General features: G+C 38.1%; 1 protein-coding gene across 2 annotated transcripts in view; it reads right to left on the reverse strand.

Moving 5' to 3' along the window:
- Positions 1–15,026: 15,026 nt before the first annotated feature.
- LOC126428131 (uncharacterized) overlaps positions 15,027–16,806 on the reverse strand; it is a 35,854-nt gene continuing 34,074 nt past the window's right edge. For both annotated transcript variants that reach the window (XM_050090034.1, XM_050090033.1), the window contains one exon: positions 15,027–16,486. In XM_050090034.1, coding sequence (XP_049945991.1) covers positions 16,293–16,486 — 194 coding nt within the window. In that variant the 3' untranslated portion in view covers positions 15,027–16,292. The remainder of the gene's footprint in view (positions 16,487–16,806) is intronic.

The raw sequence follows: 16,806 nt of genomic DNA on the forward strand, positions 1-16,806 counted from the left end.
CGTCTAATTGTCGAGTTTCACTTTCATTGTTGATTTTAGACTTGCCATTATTACTGTTAGCAGTTTGTCATAGTTGAGCAATGCCTTTATTTTAAAGTAGATTTTGTAAGATTAGTTATAGAGGCTTGAATGACGCAGAAGTTCTTGCAGAACTGTTACTCGACAACGAATTATCAGATTTAAGTGATATTGAGTCAGATCATACAGAAGTAGAAAAGAATTCCAGTGAAGAAGCGGAGGACAATGAAGAAGAAACAAACCATGCAGGTAACGCTCCAGATAAATATGTTACAAGTTCTGGCAGAGTGTATCTTGCAGAAGCTCCGAGACATAGTAAAATGGATTTTGGTAACATAGTTCATGAACGTCAAGGAATAACCAGTGCTGGGAAAGTGCATATGTGAATCATTTTTAAAAAATTTCACTCCTGAATTAGTATGGAAAATACTTGACCATACAAATGAAGAAGCTGAAAGAGAAAACGTATCTCCTGTTAGCGATTCTGAAATATATGCATTGACGGGAATTTTAATTGTAATTGGATTTTAACAGGACACCAATATTTCTTTATCTGATTTATGGTCAAATTCATTGGGAAGACCGATTTATAGAGGAGCTATGGGTAAGACAAGAACATATCAGCTATTGAAAATTCTTCGCTTTGATGATAAAGGCACCAGGTCAGAAAGACGTGTACGTGACAAATTTGCGCCGCTGTGTGAAGTATTGAATGGAATATTCCCAAGGTACTTCAGAAATGGACCTTACAATACAATTGATGAAATGTTGTCTTTTCAGAGGTCGTCGTCCTTTCAAAGTTTTCCTCAAAGACAAATCTGGAAAATATGGAATATTAGCCAGAATGCTTTGTAGTGCAACTGAATGATACATAATAAAAATGGAAGTGTATGCTGGAAAACACAGTAAACCTGCCAGTGAACAAGGTCCTCTTGAGATTTTGAAGAGACTGGTGGAACCAATAAAGAATACAGGCTACAATGTCACAGCTGACCGCTTCTACACTTCTGTGGAGTTGGTGGACATTCTATATCAAGACTACAAACTTACATTGTTTGGGACACTCAAATCAAACAGAAGACATGTACCACAGGAACTTAAGACGACGGCAGGCAGAGAGCTGTATTCCTCCAAATTAACATTCACACACCCATCTTCTAAGAAGCCACCAGTAACAACTGTCTCTTACATCACAAAGAAAAAACCAAAGAAAATCTGTTGATGTTGTCTACACAACATCGTAATGCAGGAGTAGATGTTGATACACCAAAAAAGAGAACAAACATAAACCTGTACTATAATTCCACTAAGGGAGGAGTGGATACCGTAGATCAACTGCTGCAAATGAAAAACCAACAAGGAAAGCAAGGTGCTACTTATGCTTGAAGAATGCAAGTAACCAGAGAGCAAGAGACATCATCTCACCAAGTTAACATGTGGAAGCTGTGGGCGCCATCTGTGTGAAACTCATTCAGAATCAACCATTTTGTGTGTAGGAGGTAAATGTCATCTGTATGTGAAAATATTCTCTCCAAGTGAAAAGTGTTTCAATGTGAAATAACATGTATTTTAGCAAGTGTTTTTTTTTATTTCTGTTTTTGAAACTTTCTCTCAGTGACAAAGCTGTATTATTCAGTTAATAGATCAAAGAGTGCATAGAAACTTTAGACAGCCTTTGTATTCAATTACAAACCTTCTTATCTTGTTTACACAAACTTTCGTTGACCAAGATTTGACCATTCTTGGTTGTTACATTCACCCTATGAGTGTTAAAAAATTAAGCTTTCAATTATGTTGTCACTATTTCCTGTTAAACTAATATCTCAATGGAAACAGAATTACATAAAATAAATACATATTACAACAAATTACAAGATTTACAACTTATTGTAACACGGGCAAGATTTGCCCTTGGTTGGTGCTCCATGTAACCTAAAATCCCTTGGTGTTTCTACGATTAAACAAACCTGTTACCATTCATGCAGAACTTCTCTGTATATGTTCAATATCCCATGCTAATCCTGTCTGGTATGGGTCCCACACACTTGAGCAACATTCCAGAACCAATGGCATGACTGATTTGTAAGCAGTCTCCTTTGTAGGCTGATTAAACTTCCCCAGTATTATGCCAATAAACCAAAGTCTGCATCCTGCTTTATCCACAACTGAACCTATGTGACTGTTACATTTCTTATCCCATCAAAGTGTTACATACAGGTATTTGTATGAGTTACCCAATTGCAACAGCAACTCATTGATATTATAGTCGTAGGATACTACATTTTTTTAGCTTTGTGAAATGCAAAATTTTACACTTACTATGTGAGATATGAATGTTATAGTCTGTGGAGAGTGATCTCTTGGGTTCTCTTGGTGTGATTAATTAACGGTGTTCTTTTGAGTGTTCAGTCAAGATGTTCATTCTATCAACAACTCAGCTAAACATCCAAATGCACGCCATTAGTCTATGTGGATTTTAAAGTTATTACCATACAATTACGACTGAAATCCCACTGCAAAAAGTACTATCAATTCTTATCCGAGTCAGATAAATGTACTAGGGATAAAAGCTATAAGCAGAAAAGTTGTCCAAGACACAGATGTTAATTCCCAGAATGACAAATGTTGTGCACACAGACAGTTGGCAAATTGAAGCAAGGATTTTCTTCTCACACTATCTATAAAATTGCTACTTATTGACAACTTTTTAAAGCTTGATATGTAAATGGCTCTGCATTCACTAACCTATGTCTAAATTTTCTGATGCTCAGTTTTGAAAAAGTGACAGTATAAATGTTGTCTTGGGCAGAGATCAGAGGATATCTTAAAGACACTCATTTCGAATTAGTGTGCAAGGATGAGGAATCGAATAAGTTAGTAGGAAATCTGCTTCTAGTACTGGGCACTGCAGATGTTGAATGCCCATAAGAGGAGATGGACTTAGATAGCAATTAGAGGGCACTGCAGCTGCACTGCCCTGTGCTCACATGCCAAGGGTGCCACTGTCACACCATGTGAGTACAGCAGCCAATACAACTCCACGCAACCGGTGTATAGGAAGCCATCCAGTTCATTGTTTGTGTTCGGAACTACTGGATTTACCTTCACTGTGTCAGGACTGTTTGATAACTACCTTGCTTGTTGTCCGTTTATTCTCTCTGGCCGCATCTCAGATTCATCTCTCTGCTGTTCTCAGCCTTTTTATTATCGTGGTGGCGATGGCTTCACTTAGTGTCTCATTCTGGTATAAGTTGTTTGTCCTTGTCCTGGCCTCTTGTCTTGTCCTCAGTCCGTCTGTTGTATTTCTGTGAATTTGGATTACTCTTCCAAATGTGGCCCTCCCAACTGGAAGCTTCCTCCGTTCCTCCATTCACCCAGAACTGCAAAGCATACACCAATATTCGGGTACCTACAGATATAGCATTGGTGCCTCCTCAGTTTTACTACATAACTGCTGATCATCTGCTGTTATTAGCTTAATATTTACTTGATTGCAATGGTATCCTTGAAGTATTTGCATATCTATAAGTGCTGAGTCTTATTTATAGCGTGTTATTATTTATTATGCAGCTAACTGCCATGCAGCCAACATAACTCCTGTGTGTGTGAATCTACATGTTAATATAACATGTAGAAAGAATGGCTAGTGAGCTGTTTTTCTGAAACTTCCTGGCAGCTTAAAAATGTGTGCTGACCTGGGACTCAAAACCTGGCACCTTTGCATTTTGTGGGCAAGAGCTCTACTAACTGAGCTACCCAAGCACGCCTCATGATGTTTACTCAGAGCTGTACTTCTGCCAGTATCTCATCTCCTACCTTCCAAAATTCACAGAAGTCCTTCTGTGAAACTTGTGGGTCTGGCATTCCCGGAAGAAGGGTATAGTGGAAATATGACTTAACCATCACCTGAAAGATGTTTCCATAATTAATGTTTCACTCTGTTTGCGGAGTGCCACAGCAGAACACAGTTTTAATCCGCCAGGAAGTTTCATATCAGCACAGACTTTACTGCAGATTGAAAAATTCATGCTGGAAATATTGTCCAGGCTGTGGTTAAGCAATGTCTCTGCAATGTCCTTTCTTCCAGGAGTTCTAGTCTCACAAAACTTCTATGAAGTTTGAAAGGTAGGAGATCAGGTAATGGCAGAAGTAAATCTGTGAGGAGGGGCTGTGAGCCATGTTTGGGTAGCTTAGTTGGTAGAGTACTCGCCTGCAAAAGGCAAAGGTCTTGGTTTCAAGTCCCGTTCTGGCACACAGCTATAATCTGCCGAGAAGTTTCATATCAGCACACACTCCAGTACAGAGTGAAAAATTACAGCTACATTAAAAAAAATTTTGAACTGGTAGCAGTTCCTGAATTCTTGCTTTATGTTAAGATGGAAAGTTATTTTATATCTTACTACCATATTACATAACTCAGTTATGAACGCTGTGCAAGGAGGAAAACTACATGAAAATTGCTTTTGTGTCCTGTATTGTGACTGTGTATATCATACTTCAGTTAAAACTGATTTTGATTATCAGCAACATAACCATTAAGGAGTAAATGTATTGGGAAGTGAGTGTAAGAAGTCCACGATTCACTGTTATCTACTTTACACAGTATTCTTAATGCTCTCTTCTGCAAAACACTCTCCTTTTATTCTTTAAGTACACTGCCTTGAAAGATAATTGCATAAGGTGAGAGGGAATGAAGACATGCAAAATACGAGGGTGTGCTGAAAAGTAATGCCTCCGAATTTTTTATTCAGTTCTCAGTATCGGGAGAAATATTACATGTCACGCATATTACTCAGTTGACTTTACCACTTCGCTAATACAAGTTGCAACCCTCTGCCGCGAGAGGTCTCCAAACTGTAGCATGTAATGTAAAAATGTCAGTGAATGCACATAGAGCATCCTCTCCTTTGACACGACAGTGCCAGGCCACACACAAGTGCTGCAACAATGTGATGCATTGGGTTCACTGTCATCAATCATCTTCCATACAGTTCTGATTTGGCCTCACCCAATTTTCATCTGTTTCCAAAATTTAAAGAACACCATCAAGCACTTCACTTTAATAGTGATGAAGCAGCGTAAGTTGAGGTGCCACTGACAACAAAGTCAAATATTCTACTGCGACAGTACCAACACATAGTAAAGCACCTTGGGACCAATTTCCATTTTGTTTTGTTATTTACCTCCTTATATACGACAGCGAGTCAAAAATTATGTACACTTTTCATTCTACCGTTTATTAACATGAAGCTAGGGATATACAATGCACATCATTTTTCTATGTACTCTCCCTCCTCCTCAGTGCACTTGGCCCAAAGGTTATCGAGCTTACATATTCCTTCCAAATAAAAAGTATGTGGTTGATCGTGAAGCCACTTTTGCACCATATTTTGCCTGTCCACATCTGAGGCAAATTGGCAACCACACAAAGCATCCTTGAGTGGCCCAAACAAGCGAAAGTCATTTGGAGAAAGGTCTGGGCTGTAGGGAGGGTGTTCCAATACCTCAAATTTCATCTTGTTGATGGTTTCAATAGTGTGACGGATCATGTGTGGCCATGCATTGTCATGCAACGACAACACCTTCTTCGACAGAAAACCTGTGTTTGGTGTGAATTGTTGGCTTCAGCTTCTTGCCAATAATTCACTATAAACCTCCCCCCCCCCCCCCCCCCCCCCCCCACTGTTGACAGTCGTTCCCTTTTCCATGAACTCTGCCAATGTGGGCCCTTGAGAGTCCAAGAACACAGTTAACATAATAATCCATCATCAGACAGAAATTGTGCAGCGGGTGAGAACAGCAGTTCAACAATTGCCACAATGTTCTGGTCGACAACATGCTGTTGCATTGGGGATTTCAGATTGCAGTTTGAGGAGGATTGTCCAAAGCGATTTGAAGTTCCATCCTTTCAAAATAATGATTGTTCAACAATTACGCCCAGCAGACTACACCTACCGTCAAAATTTGTGTGAGCAAATGCTTGTTCAGATCCCTCAGAATGCAGCTTCCCTCAGTAGTGACGAGGCACATTTTCATCTTAGTGGGTGCGTGAATAACCAAAACTTTCGCTACTGGGCTGAAAATAACACCTGAATTATTGATGAAAGTCCGCAACATTCTCCTAAAGTGACAGTGTGGTGTGCCATATCACAATTTGGCATGGTAGGACCTTACATTTTTGAGGAAGGAATGACCATGACAGTGAATTCAACATGTTATCTTTCAATGTTGCAAAATTTCCTGCAACCCAGAATGGACAAAATTGTGGAAGAACATGGATTGGGGGACATGTGGTTCCAACAGGATGGAGCTACTGCTCACACAGCTCTAATTTCACTTGATGTTTTGAGAAAAATGTTTCTGGGCCGTCTTGTCTCTTTGAGAGATGATGTTGGGTGGCCTGCATGGTCAGCAGATTTGAGCATTTGAGACTACTTTCTTTGGGGATATCTGAAGGAAAAAGTTTTCAAAAGCCGCCCTCATGCCCTACCAAAGTTACAAGAGCGGATTACTGACGAAGTAAATGCCATACCCCGCGATGTGTGTGCAAGAGCTGCTCGAAACTTCAGGGATTGTATACAATAATGTACTGATGCTAACGGCAGCCATCTTGAGGTCATCATTTTCAAAACTAAATGAATGTAAAATGGTATATTGTACTAATTTAGAAAATAAAAACATTTTTTCTCTATACATCCAGATTTACTTTTATTGCTCCTTAAAAAAGGTTAGGCGGTTCTGCCGCTCCCTGTATATGGGGTCCCATAAATCGCAGAAAGAAACTGTTGTGACTGGCACTTACGTATAGAAGGTAGCCACCAAGGTACCCGACAGGTGAGCAGAGAACCAATGTTTGATTCTCAAACACATTTTGTATTTTTTTTATTTGTGTTTTTTTTTTTCAGTAACGTAATTGGTACAAGAGTTAGTAAAATAATCAGTAAGGAATAATAACAAGGTAGGCAAATTTCTCAAATGACTTGGATTAGTGAAGGACTAAAATTGTAAGCCTTTTTATATTCAACAATTCTGAATAATACTGCTGTGAATTCATCAGGAGGGACTACAGACAGTCAACCATGCGATGCTTGTTTACGATGAGGCATGGTGCAGAACTTTATTTGACATTTCAGAATTTCAGTGTGCTCCCTGAAATCCAGCAGGAACTGTACAACCATGTGGATGCAATAATTCATAGCGTAATTCACGATCAACTTTCAGCACTAATTTTTGCGACAATGCTATTGTATGTGTGGTATGAATTAAAATTAATTAATGAAAAAGAAATACTGTATTTTCAAATGTAAATGAGGTCTGTTTTCAGCCAAATCTTTAGAAGGAAAAATGTAGTTGCATTAAGATTGCAACCGTGAGACGTCTTGATGCTGCAGGTATATTTGTTTCAGATGTTGATATTGCAGTTACCATCAATGCAGTTGTTTGAAGGAAAGTGAGGACGTGTAGCAGAGTGTGTGACAGAGTCGTTGTAAGGTAACCAGTATTAAAATTTTAATTCTCTACTAGTCCAAGTCGTTTGAGAAATTTATTTGCTTTCCTCATTACTATTCTTTATTGATTAACTCTTCTATATCCACCAATGTTGATACAGGGAAAAAAAAGCAAACTGGACAAAGCATTTGGGATTTGAACACAGGTTTTCTCCTCCCCAGCTAGATGCCTCCACCACTACATCAGCGTTGCTTTTGTTGAACAGCATTTATGCGTACATAAGCAGTATCCTTGATTACCAGAAAATACTCATTTTCAGATGCCATGTATAATTATGAAAAATACCCAGTTTTCAATTATCTATTGATCCTGTCATTTTCAAGCCAATTAAGACATGAACTTTAGGGGTGGTCTTCTCAAAAAACCGTGTATGTGAGGAGGAGGAGGGGGGGGGGGGGGGGGGTGGGGGGGAGGAGGAGAAGCCAAAATATCTTAAGTCTTTCATTTTAGATTGTACACAAGTGACCTCTCAAGTACAATATGAGCGAAATGGGTTGGCAATGTCTTAGGACTTCCCCTGTGAGTAGCAGCGAGACAATGTTCAGTGAAGGACAAGTACGGCAATGTGAAATTTTGGAGTGAATGGGACTTCCGCTGAAATTATCAGAGCACACACGATGCTAGCATTCGGAGCATGTTAAATGCTGTGTCAGAGGGAGGAAGTTTCACCATAAATTTGTTTTATTGTGCGCTGAACTGTTGACTAGCAGAGATGGTTAGTTTACCTGCGTAAGCTATCACATGGTGCAAGATCCGCAGCAAGTTGTTTGATGGCAAAATGTCTGCTTCTGGTGCAGATGTTTGTTGTAACAATTGGCAGTTTCTTCAGCATAACTCCTCCCTACACACATAAATTAAAGCCATAATGCTTTTTTTACTTCACTGGACACAAGTGCAACAATTGAGAGGCACTTTTGAAGTCAAGTTCCATTCGAGTGCCTCCCTGGTGTCCTCACATTTGGGGGTGTGCTCCTGACATGCAGGTCATAAAATCAGATGCGAACAGGAGTCGTGATGGGCAGCAGAGGTAGCATTTGGATAATCTTACAAGGAATTTAGCACCAGAGCTATCATCCAAAAATGTGTAAACCTCCCTACACGCAAACAGCATACAGTAGACCTCTGTTATTTCGAAATCAGATATCTGAAAACTCAGTTAACCCATACTAGCTGTTCAGTCCCTGTCGAATTACTTCAAAACATTTACTGCTTAAACTGAATTTCAGACAACTTCTATTACAAACTAAAATCACATAATCCATATCTTATTCTTCGCCTAAACTGAATGAGTACAGGGTGGTTATAATTAAACTTTGCTGCTGGAGAGGGGCCCATGAAAAACAAGTAACCATAGAGCAATGAAACTTTGTGGAAACATCTTTGTAATGACATGTGGAAGAGAGATAATAAATAAACTATTGAAAGGAACACATTTTAATTTCCTTGTGAGAGGGTAACATTTTTTAACTGTGTACCATGTTTACCTTCCACGTTACAAATGTTGCTTGATGTGACAACCACCTGCATTCACAACAGCCTGGAACTGCATTAGAGATTACTTTGCAGCTACCTGAAACATCTCAGGTGGGATGTTGGGTACCTCCCCTGCTATGCTAATCTTCAACCTCCGGGTGTTAGCATCCCGTGATAAATCTGAAGTCTATTCTTTCATCAGTAAGAGGTTCAAGACAGAAAATAGAGACAAAAGTGGCAAGCTGTTCATAACATCATGTGGCCAGTCAAACACTAAGTAGTGGAGGAGTTAATATTTGAATGGTTCCAACATATACGCTAACAGAAAATTCTATTGCCTGGCCACATGCTTCAAGAAATCACCCAGAAAAAGGGAACTTATTTGTGTGTGTTTCCTGAGGGCTGGCAACAGTGTTTTCAGGAAAGGCATAAAAATAGTACTGTCAGTGTATGTGGGGAGGCACATGCAGTAAATGAGGAAGATGCCAATGAGTGGTCATGACAATTTAAATCCAAGATATCTCATTTGTATCATCCAAGAGATGTTTAATATAGATGAAACTAGCACTTTCTATAACCTGCCTGAAAAAATGTTAAATGTCAGTGGTGAAAAAAAATCACGAATCAAAATGCAGCAAGGAGAGACACACAATGATCTTGTGTTGCAATTCAATGATTCTGAGAAGCACAAACCAACAGTGATTGGAAAATACAAAAATCAGACCACTGCTCAGCACATCAGTTCAATGATCTGTAACTACTACTTACCAGCTATGTAACACCACTAGCTGTCTGCAGTCATTGGACTGAGGAATAATCACCTCAATGAGAAGTGTAACTGCAGGTGCTGACTTGTTTAGGCTGCTGTCAGTGCAATTGAACTACAAGAAACAGTTGCACATTGGAATGAATTGCAAGCGGTTCAGAACATGTCTGCTACTTGGGATCCACTTACGACAGACACCATAACTAACTCTTAAGCAGGCCTGATAACTCCTCTGAAACTGAAGAGGAAACATATGATCCAGTACCTGAACTTATTCATAACATGGATACAACTTTGGATTCTGACATCGCTCTTATACAGGTTTACTACTGATTGGTGTACTCTCATACTGCGAATATGGAAGAACGTACACAGACAGATGACAACATCCATGTTGCTGAAGAGCCAGTTATCAATTCTGCTGAAGACACAGAAGAGAATGGTAATGTTTTACTGTCATCTTTTGAGGAGGAACAAGACGACATGACACTTGTCACCCCACACTGAAGTCTCTGCTACAGTTGCTGCTCTCGTGAGATCTGCTGCCACTTCTGATGTCTCCATGGGATTTCAAGCTCCACTGGATGTGGCATCTTGAGAAAGTGCCGTAATTTTATGACTAACGGTCTGACAAACAACAATTAATGATTTAAAAAAAATAATTTAGAGACAAGAATGTGTAATGGGTAAGGAATGCTGTAAGCTAAAATGTGTTCTCATTGGTGTGCTAAAGAACAGTATATGCAAATGCTTCTTAAGATTATCGTGTTTTGTATTACATGATACACTAATTCAGTAGGTACAGTATTGTTCCACAACATATATGTAATTATACAGTTTGGAAAAAAAATAAGAATTTGACAATATATACATATACTTCCAAAGTTACAAAAAATACCAGAGATACTGTTGTACAAATATGGTGAAGATATACTTTTTCTTAGAGTTCATGAAAATAGAGCGCCTTCATTTGTTGGTTCCCGTAACAAAAGAAAAAGGTAACTCAATAGTTGTGTATTTCTACAAAAATAAATAAATAATAATGTTACTAATTCAAACTTCATTAAACCAAACTGGCTATATTTCAGTGTCTTGAAATTCGGTTAAGCGAGGGTCCACTGTAGTGGGCAATGGCACCTACTTGGGAGCAGTCACTTTTGTTGTCAAGTAAACTTGCAACAAATCTTACTCCATGTCAAACAAGCTTTACTGATCTGCTTGTATTTGGTAACCATACAAGGCACAGAGTACACAATGGATATTTTTGAAGTGGATGATGTGCTGAAGATTTCAGCATTTGTGAAAATAGTTTTGTTTGAGTCACAGTTCGAACTACTTTCTTTGGTGGTTTCGTGGACTTTGCCAATTTTTGGAGTGCATTTCTAGGAATTTGTAATATTTCCAGTTGTGGATGCTGGTTGAGTGTTTGAACTTTTGTGAATTAGCCACAGTTAGTATTTGAATTCACCTGTGGTTTGACAAATAGTCAGGACACTATTTACTTGCAGCTGATAGTTCAGACATGACTTGGATCATCTACAGTCAGAACTTCATTTGCCACTGTTCCGGTGTCATTCCAAGTAAAATCGGTCAGGCTAACATTCATTTTCACAGCAACATTAGTAAATGGAACAAAGAGTCATACATATTTTAAATCACAAACTTCTATTAAGTCAGTACTGTTATACAAAACGTACCACAGCCTTTGAAAGAATAATTCAACATTTTAACAAGTAAATATACATATATATGTTTGCACAACATGCTGCAAAGCTTTGTGTCTGTTTCTGCTATGTATTCCAATTGTCCTGATATCACAAATAAGTATATTACTAAAAAAAAATTTCTATTTAAAAATTTTGCAAGTACCAACATTTACTTGTAACTCAGTGTTTAGAACATAGAAATTCTGAAGTGTTATGTATAGTGTAGTGGGTGGGCTCACGAGTCAGACTACTGACTTTAATAGTTTCAAGCATATCTGGTGCAGTACTTCGCTGTTAATAGCACTTTGGGCTAACAGTGAAGAGTGTTGATAGAATTTGTTACGTTAAATTCTCGGTTAATTGCAAACAATGAATCTTGGCTAAAGTAATTTTTAGTAGCTTGCCACTTCACTACCACTTATTTGTGCACTTACAGGAAATTGGGTGCAGTTGACCATTAATGGAAGTGAAAGCAGGGCCAAAGACAATAGTTTCACTGCACTGCAGATTGGCCATATTCCAGGTGGCAGTGTAATTTATTATTAACAATCTAGCAGTAGTGCAATAAGAGGCCCATTACTGGTGTTACTGCATACAATTGCATTACATCAAATTTCAAATGGAACTTACTTTCTGAATCCTCTTTCCATTAAACACCAAGTGCTGAATAAATCACAGTGGATGTGGGAGACATCAGTAATTTTAAAATCCAACAGCTCTGTGCAGGGAACAGAGGTATATACTGTCACAGGTTAGAAAACAATTGCACAATGTGATGTTCATTTACCTACAATGCAAGTGCAACTGCTGAACAAGAACAGCAAGCAGTGGGAGGTTATAGTGGAATTGGTAAGAAGGTTGTGGTTCAACACAAAAAGTTTTGCAATGCATGTGCTGATGTAACCTACACATGAGATGGTATTTATTATAATCTAAATATTGAAATACACTGTATTTCCAGGTAAAGTCATTTAGGCTAACATTTATTTTCACAGCAACAAAAATAAATAGAACAAGGAGTCATACATATTTTAAATCACAAACATCTGTTAAGTCTCTGTAAGAACAATTCAATGTTCTTAGCAAATAAATAGATATATACATAGATCTGCACAACTTGCTGCAAAGCTTTATGTATGTTTATGCAATACATTGCAACAGTCCTGATATCACAGATAAGCATATTATTAACATTTATTTCTGTTTAAAAATTTCACACATACCAACAACATTAAGTACAAGAAAATATGAACCCCTTGAATTTGCACAAAAACGTGTGCTTAAGATATGCACATGTTGCAAAAGGACCTTAACTGGTTTCAATCTTTACTTTACTTTGAAACCCTTATAGATACACACTTGATATGCAAGAGACAAGATGCCGACTATTATCCTCCATCCCACTCCTGCTGTGCTACAAACCCTGTTGCTTTCTGTTCAACAAATAACAAGAATTTCTCCTCTCCAATATGGTACCAGTTTTCACTGAAATTCTACTATAAGAACAACAAACCACTTTCTTTATTACAGTTGTTGCATAAGAGGGAGGGAATAGGATATGAAAAAGTACCCTATCACTTCTTATCATCAAGTAATCAAGCAAAGGCAGAAAACTGAACGAAATTTTTGTAGGAATCTAAGATTTTGGCTGCAGATTAAGTCAGATAATTGACATGAAATCATGTGTTGCTATACAACACATATACTAAAGGCTACTGACATGTGGCATTTTACAATCTTTGTTTTTTCAAACCCCAAATACTGTTTTACATGGACAAATGTACAGTAGCAGCATTAATTATTCAATGGTACACATACTATTAGTATGAACCTTGTATGTAAACATTAGTTTTATTTTCATAACAACTGTCCAGTGTGTCAAAATATCAGTACTGGTGTCACAGGGTATGTAGTACTTTGTTTTACTTGCTGAACTATGAAGCTAAGTCAGTAAGTATCTGCACTTCTGCTCTATTTATCTTTAGGCTGCCTCTATGGCTTTGCGTGCTCACCAGCCACTACACTGCACCATCGCCTTCACCTGTGGTAGGTTACAGCATCATTACATCTGCTTTGTACTGTTGCAACATAAAGAAGTCTGTGACGCTCTGTTTGCACCATAGAAGAACAGCGTTCCTTCCGTTTTTTGTGGTCTGAAGGTGTACCAGCAGTGGCAATTCGTAGAAGATTGTCAGCATAAGATGGGGACAACGATTTGTTCGAAAGTGGTTGGTTGAGTGTGAAGGACAAAGAAAGAGTGAGTTGTCCAGCTACAGCCACAACTATGCCAATATTGAATCAGCCCATCAAATGACTGCTCATCATGTGGCAAACCATATACAGATTAGTTATAGCACACAAAATCGTACATAATGAGCCCAACTTTCACAAAATCGGTGTTAAAAAAAACTCTATGAAGAGCACAAGTGTAACTACATGAAAATCTGTCGGCACCATCATGCTAATGAAAGTGAAAAATTTCTGAAATGAATGGTCCTCTTAAAGATGATTTAAGTGGCCACCGATTCAGCTCCAGTCAACAGGCAAAAGAAACAGTGCATACATGGCTTATTGTGCAATCAAATACCTTTTTTTCAGAGGGTATCACAAAGCTTGTGCAATGATGGACTAAGTGCACTGAAAAGCAGGATGATGATGTTGAAAAATGATATCAATAAAAATTTTGTACTCTTGTAATAAATTATAAAAATTGACTGTAGATACTCATGACTTACCCTCATATATATGAATAAAAGAAAACACTACCTACCATAATTTCTAAATTCTGTAACTTCAGACAGCCTCAATCTTATTTAAAGAACATGATATTCAAAACAAAGGTTAGAAACTACACCAAGAAGAACTATCTGCTTTTAGTAGTTTCAGTAACTGAAAAATTATAGAAAAGCTAAGAAAACACAGAACAGTAGAACATTTTTTTCCTACATTACTTTCAGGAAATGATAAAACGGTTCCATCAATTAGGACAAGAGCAAATGTTTTTTCCATCTAATTTGGTGACCCCAGGGCATGACAATGAAAAGGGAAAGACTTGGGGTGAAGGGTGATGAAGAACTAAAAATACCTCTGCGATCAGGTCCAGAAGACCATGGGATGCAGCACCGCTGGCTGCTATTCATGCACATAAAATTTTAATGTATGCCTTTTTCTATATATTTCCATCCCTGTTAGCTCATTGTAAAATACTTCTGGAGTTACATTTCTTATCTATAACCGGCTGCAGCTCATAATTTGTATTCTGGAATTTGATATGGTGTTTAGAGATGCAGCATCAGCCTTCTCATACTGAAAATCACAGCGTTCACAATAATCAATTTAGGAAAACCACTGGAAGCTTAACTTGGATTGTCAAATGAGAATTGAAACCTTGCTCCTCCAAAATTAAAACAAGTGTGTGAAAGACTGTGCCATATTGCTTGGACCTGTTTACAATCTTCAATATAATCACCAATCCAATCTGTGCATTAATGTAGTTTCTTTCTGGAAAGTTAACCTATATCATATCAACACATCAAGAAATAATGCTTAAAAATGGGAGGGGGGGGGGGGGTGTTCTTTAATTTCTGCCAGACTTAATCCCTTGGATTTCAACACTAAATTATATCTTTGTTTGAAAGTTAAGGCTTTAGTTAACCTTCCGGCCTTGTTATTTGTTTTCTGTGATTAAACTGTTGATTTGTCTTCCTCCACTCCCTTCTAAGATAATGTTTCCAGAAAGGTAGTCCATTTCAGATATAGCCTATAGCTTTTATTTTCATTTCTTCTAACCCAGTTCACTCATGATAACTACATAAAATGCAACCTGTATGTTATACTGACCTGAGGGGAATTTCAAGAAACAGTTTTTTACTTTCCATGTGCCCAACATGTTATCTGACGTTTAAATATACGCATCTAGCACTGTTTCTCATTTTATTCCAAAAGATTATGAATGAAATACAAGCCACACAACAACTGCTGTTCAAGTACCAATGCAGCCATAGAAGTTTTTATATTCTGACTTACATTTCAATTTGGTATGTGGTGGATGTTTGTCGACTTGTTTGAGAATGAGCAACACCACAAACTAGCTAGTAGTGCATAATAAAGTACTGTTTTAAAAGGACAGACTGGTAGAAATAATGTTCTTCAAATTCATTATTACCAACCCACTACTGTAGATTAATGCTCTACTTTTTGTTGTTGTCCAAAATAAGATTTTTAATGGCTAGTGAAACACCCATAACACAAGCATTTTAAAGCATGTGGAAAATTACAACATCGCAAATCTTACACAAATTAAAATATTTTTATTTATTTTTTCTGAAGGGAAGATGAAAGCAAAGTGTCCATAGCAAGAACACACACCCCAGAAATTGCCGTAATTTGCTATGTGACTGCAGAGTTTCTTCAAGTCATGAAATGCATCATCAATTCACAAAGGAAACAGGAAGTTTCAACACATGTGAAAAATATGCGTTCTGACACTTGACAAGCACACGTTATAAGAGACCTGCTTGAGAAAACAGACTTACAAAATTTCTAATGCATGTCATTCTACGACATCTCTCTTACCTTAGTAAAATTTTGCCTTTGTTCAGCAACTGCCTCACTTTCATACACTATCAGTATGAACTGAGACTTTTTTCTTTCCCCCTGTTTCAGCTCTCAATTCTCACCTGTCTATTGCTTATTGATAGCAACAATAAAAGTGTAAGTGTAGAAAACAATTCTGAATTTTTAGGTTTTCTCTCATTTTCTATAGGCCTGTCAAACTTGTAGTTACTAGTTATAACATATTCCATAAACTGAAGAGAGATTCAGGCATCAGTTTCATCAGAAACAGGGAAATCAGGTGATAGTGGTGTGTCTGGAGTCGATGTAGCAGGAGAGCTTTCGGTGGGGGAGCTTTCAGCTGGTGATGTGGTGGTGGGAGACTCCGAGGACTCATCTTCTGCAAGTGCTTGCTGCATCTCCCTCTGCCGCTTCAGGCGGCGCTTCACCGCCATCACACCTGCAAGCACAAGAGGTAAACAATTTTTTTTGCAGCAAATGGACTATAAATAAAATGAATGAAATAACAACAGCAGATGGAAGGATGTTAGTGTACAGGAAAAGCAGAAAAAATCAATTGCTCATCTAATAATAAACAATAATTACAGCAGCAACAACAAGTGTGAGTTTTGTCAATCCCCATCTAGTGCGTCCCCAAGTGGTGGATATGCAAATGCCCGATAGATATGCAGGGTAGGTGGGAAATAAAATACCACCCATGGACCAAAATAACAACCAAAACCCATGCTGCGCCTGACTTGGAGCAAGTGGCCATATGGT

Source organism: Schistocerca serialis, chromosome 12, assembly GCF_023864345.2.
Source record: "Schistocerca serialis cubense isolate TAMUIC-IGC-003099 chromosome 12, iqSchSeri2.2, whole genome shotgun sequence".
NCBI lineage: Eukaryota > Metazoa > Arthropoda > Insecta > Orthoptera > Acrididae > Schistocerca > Schistocerca serialis.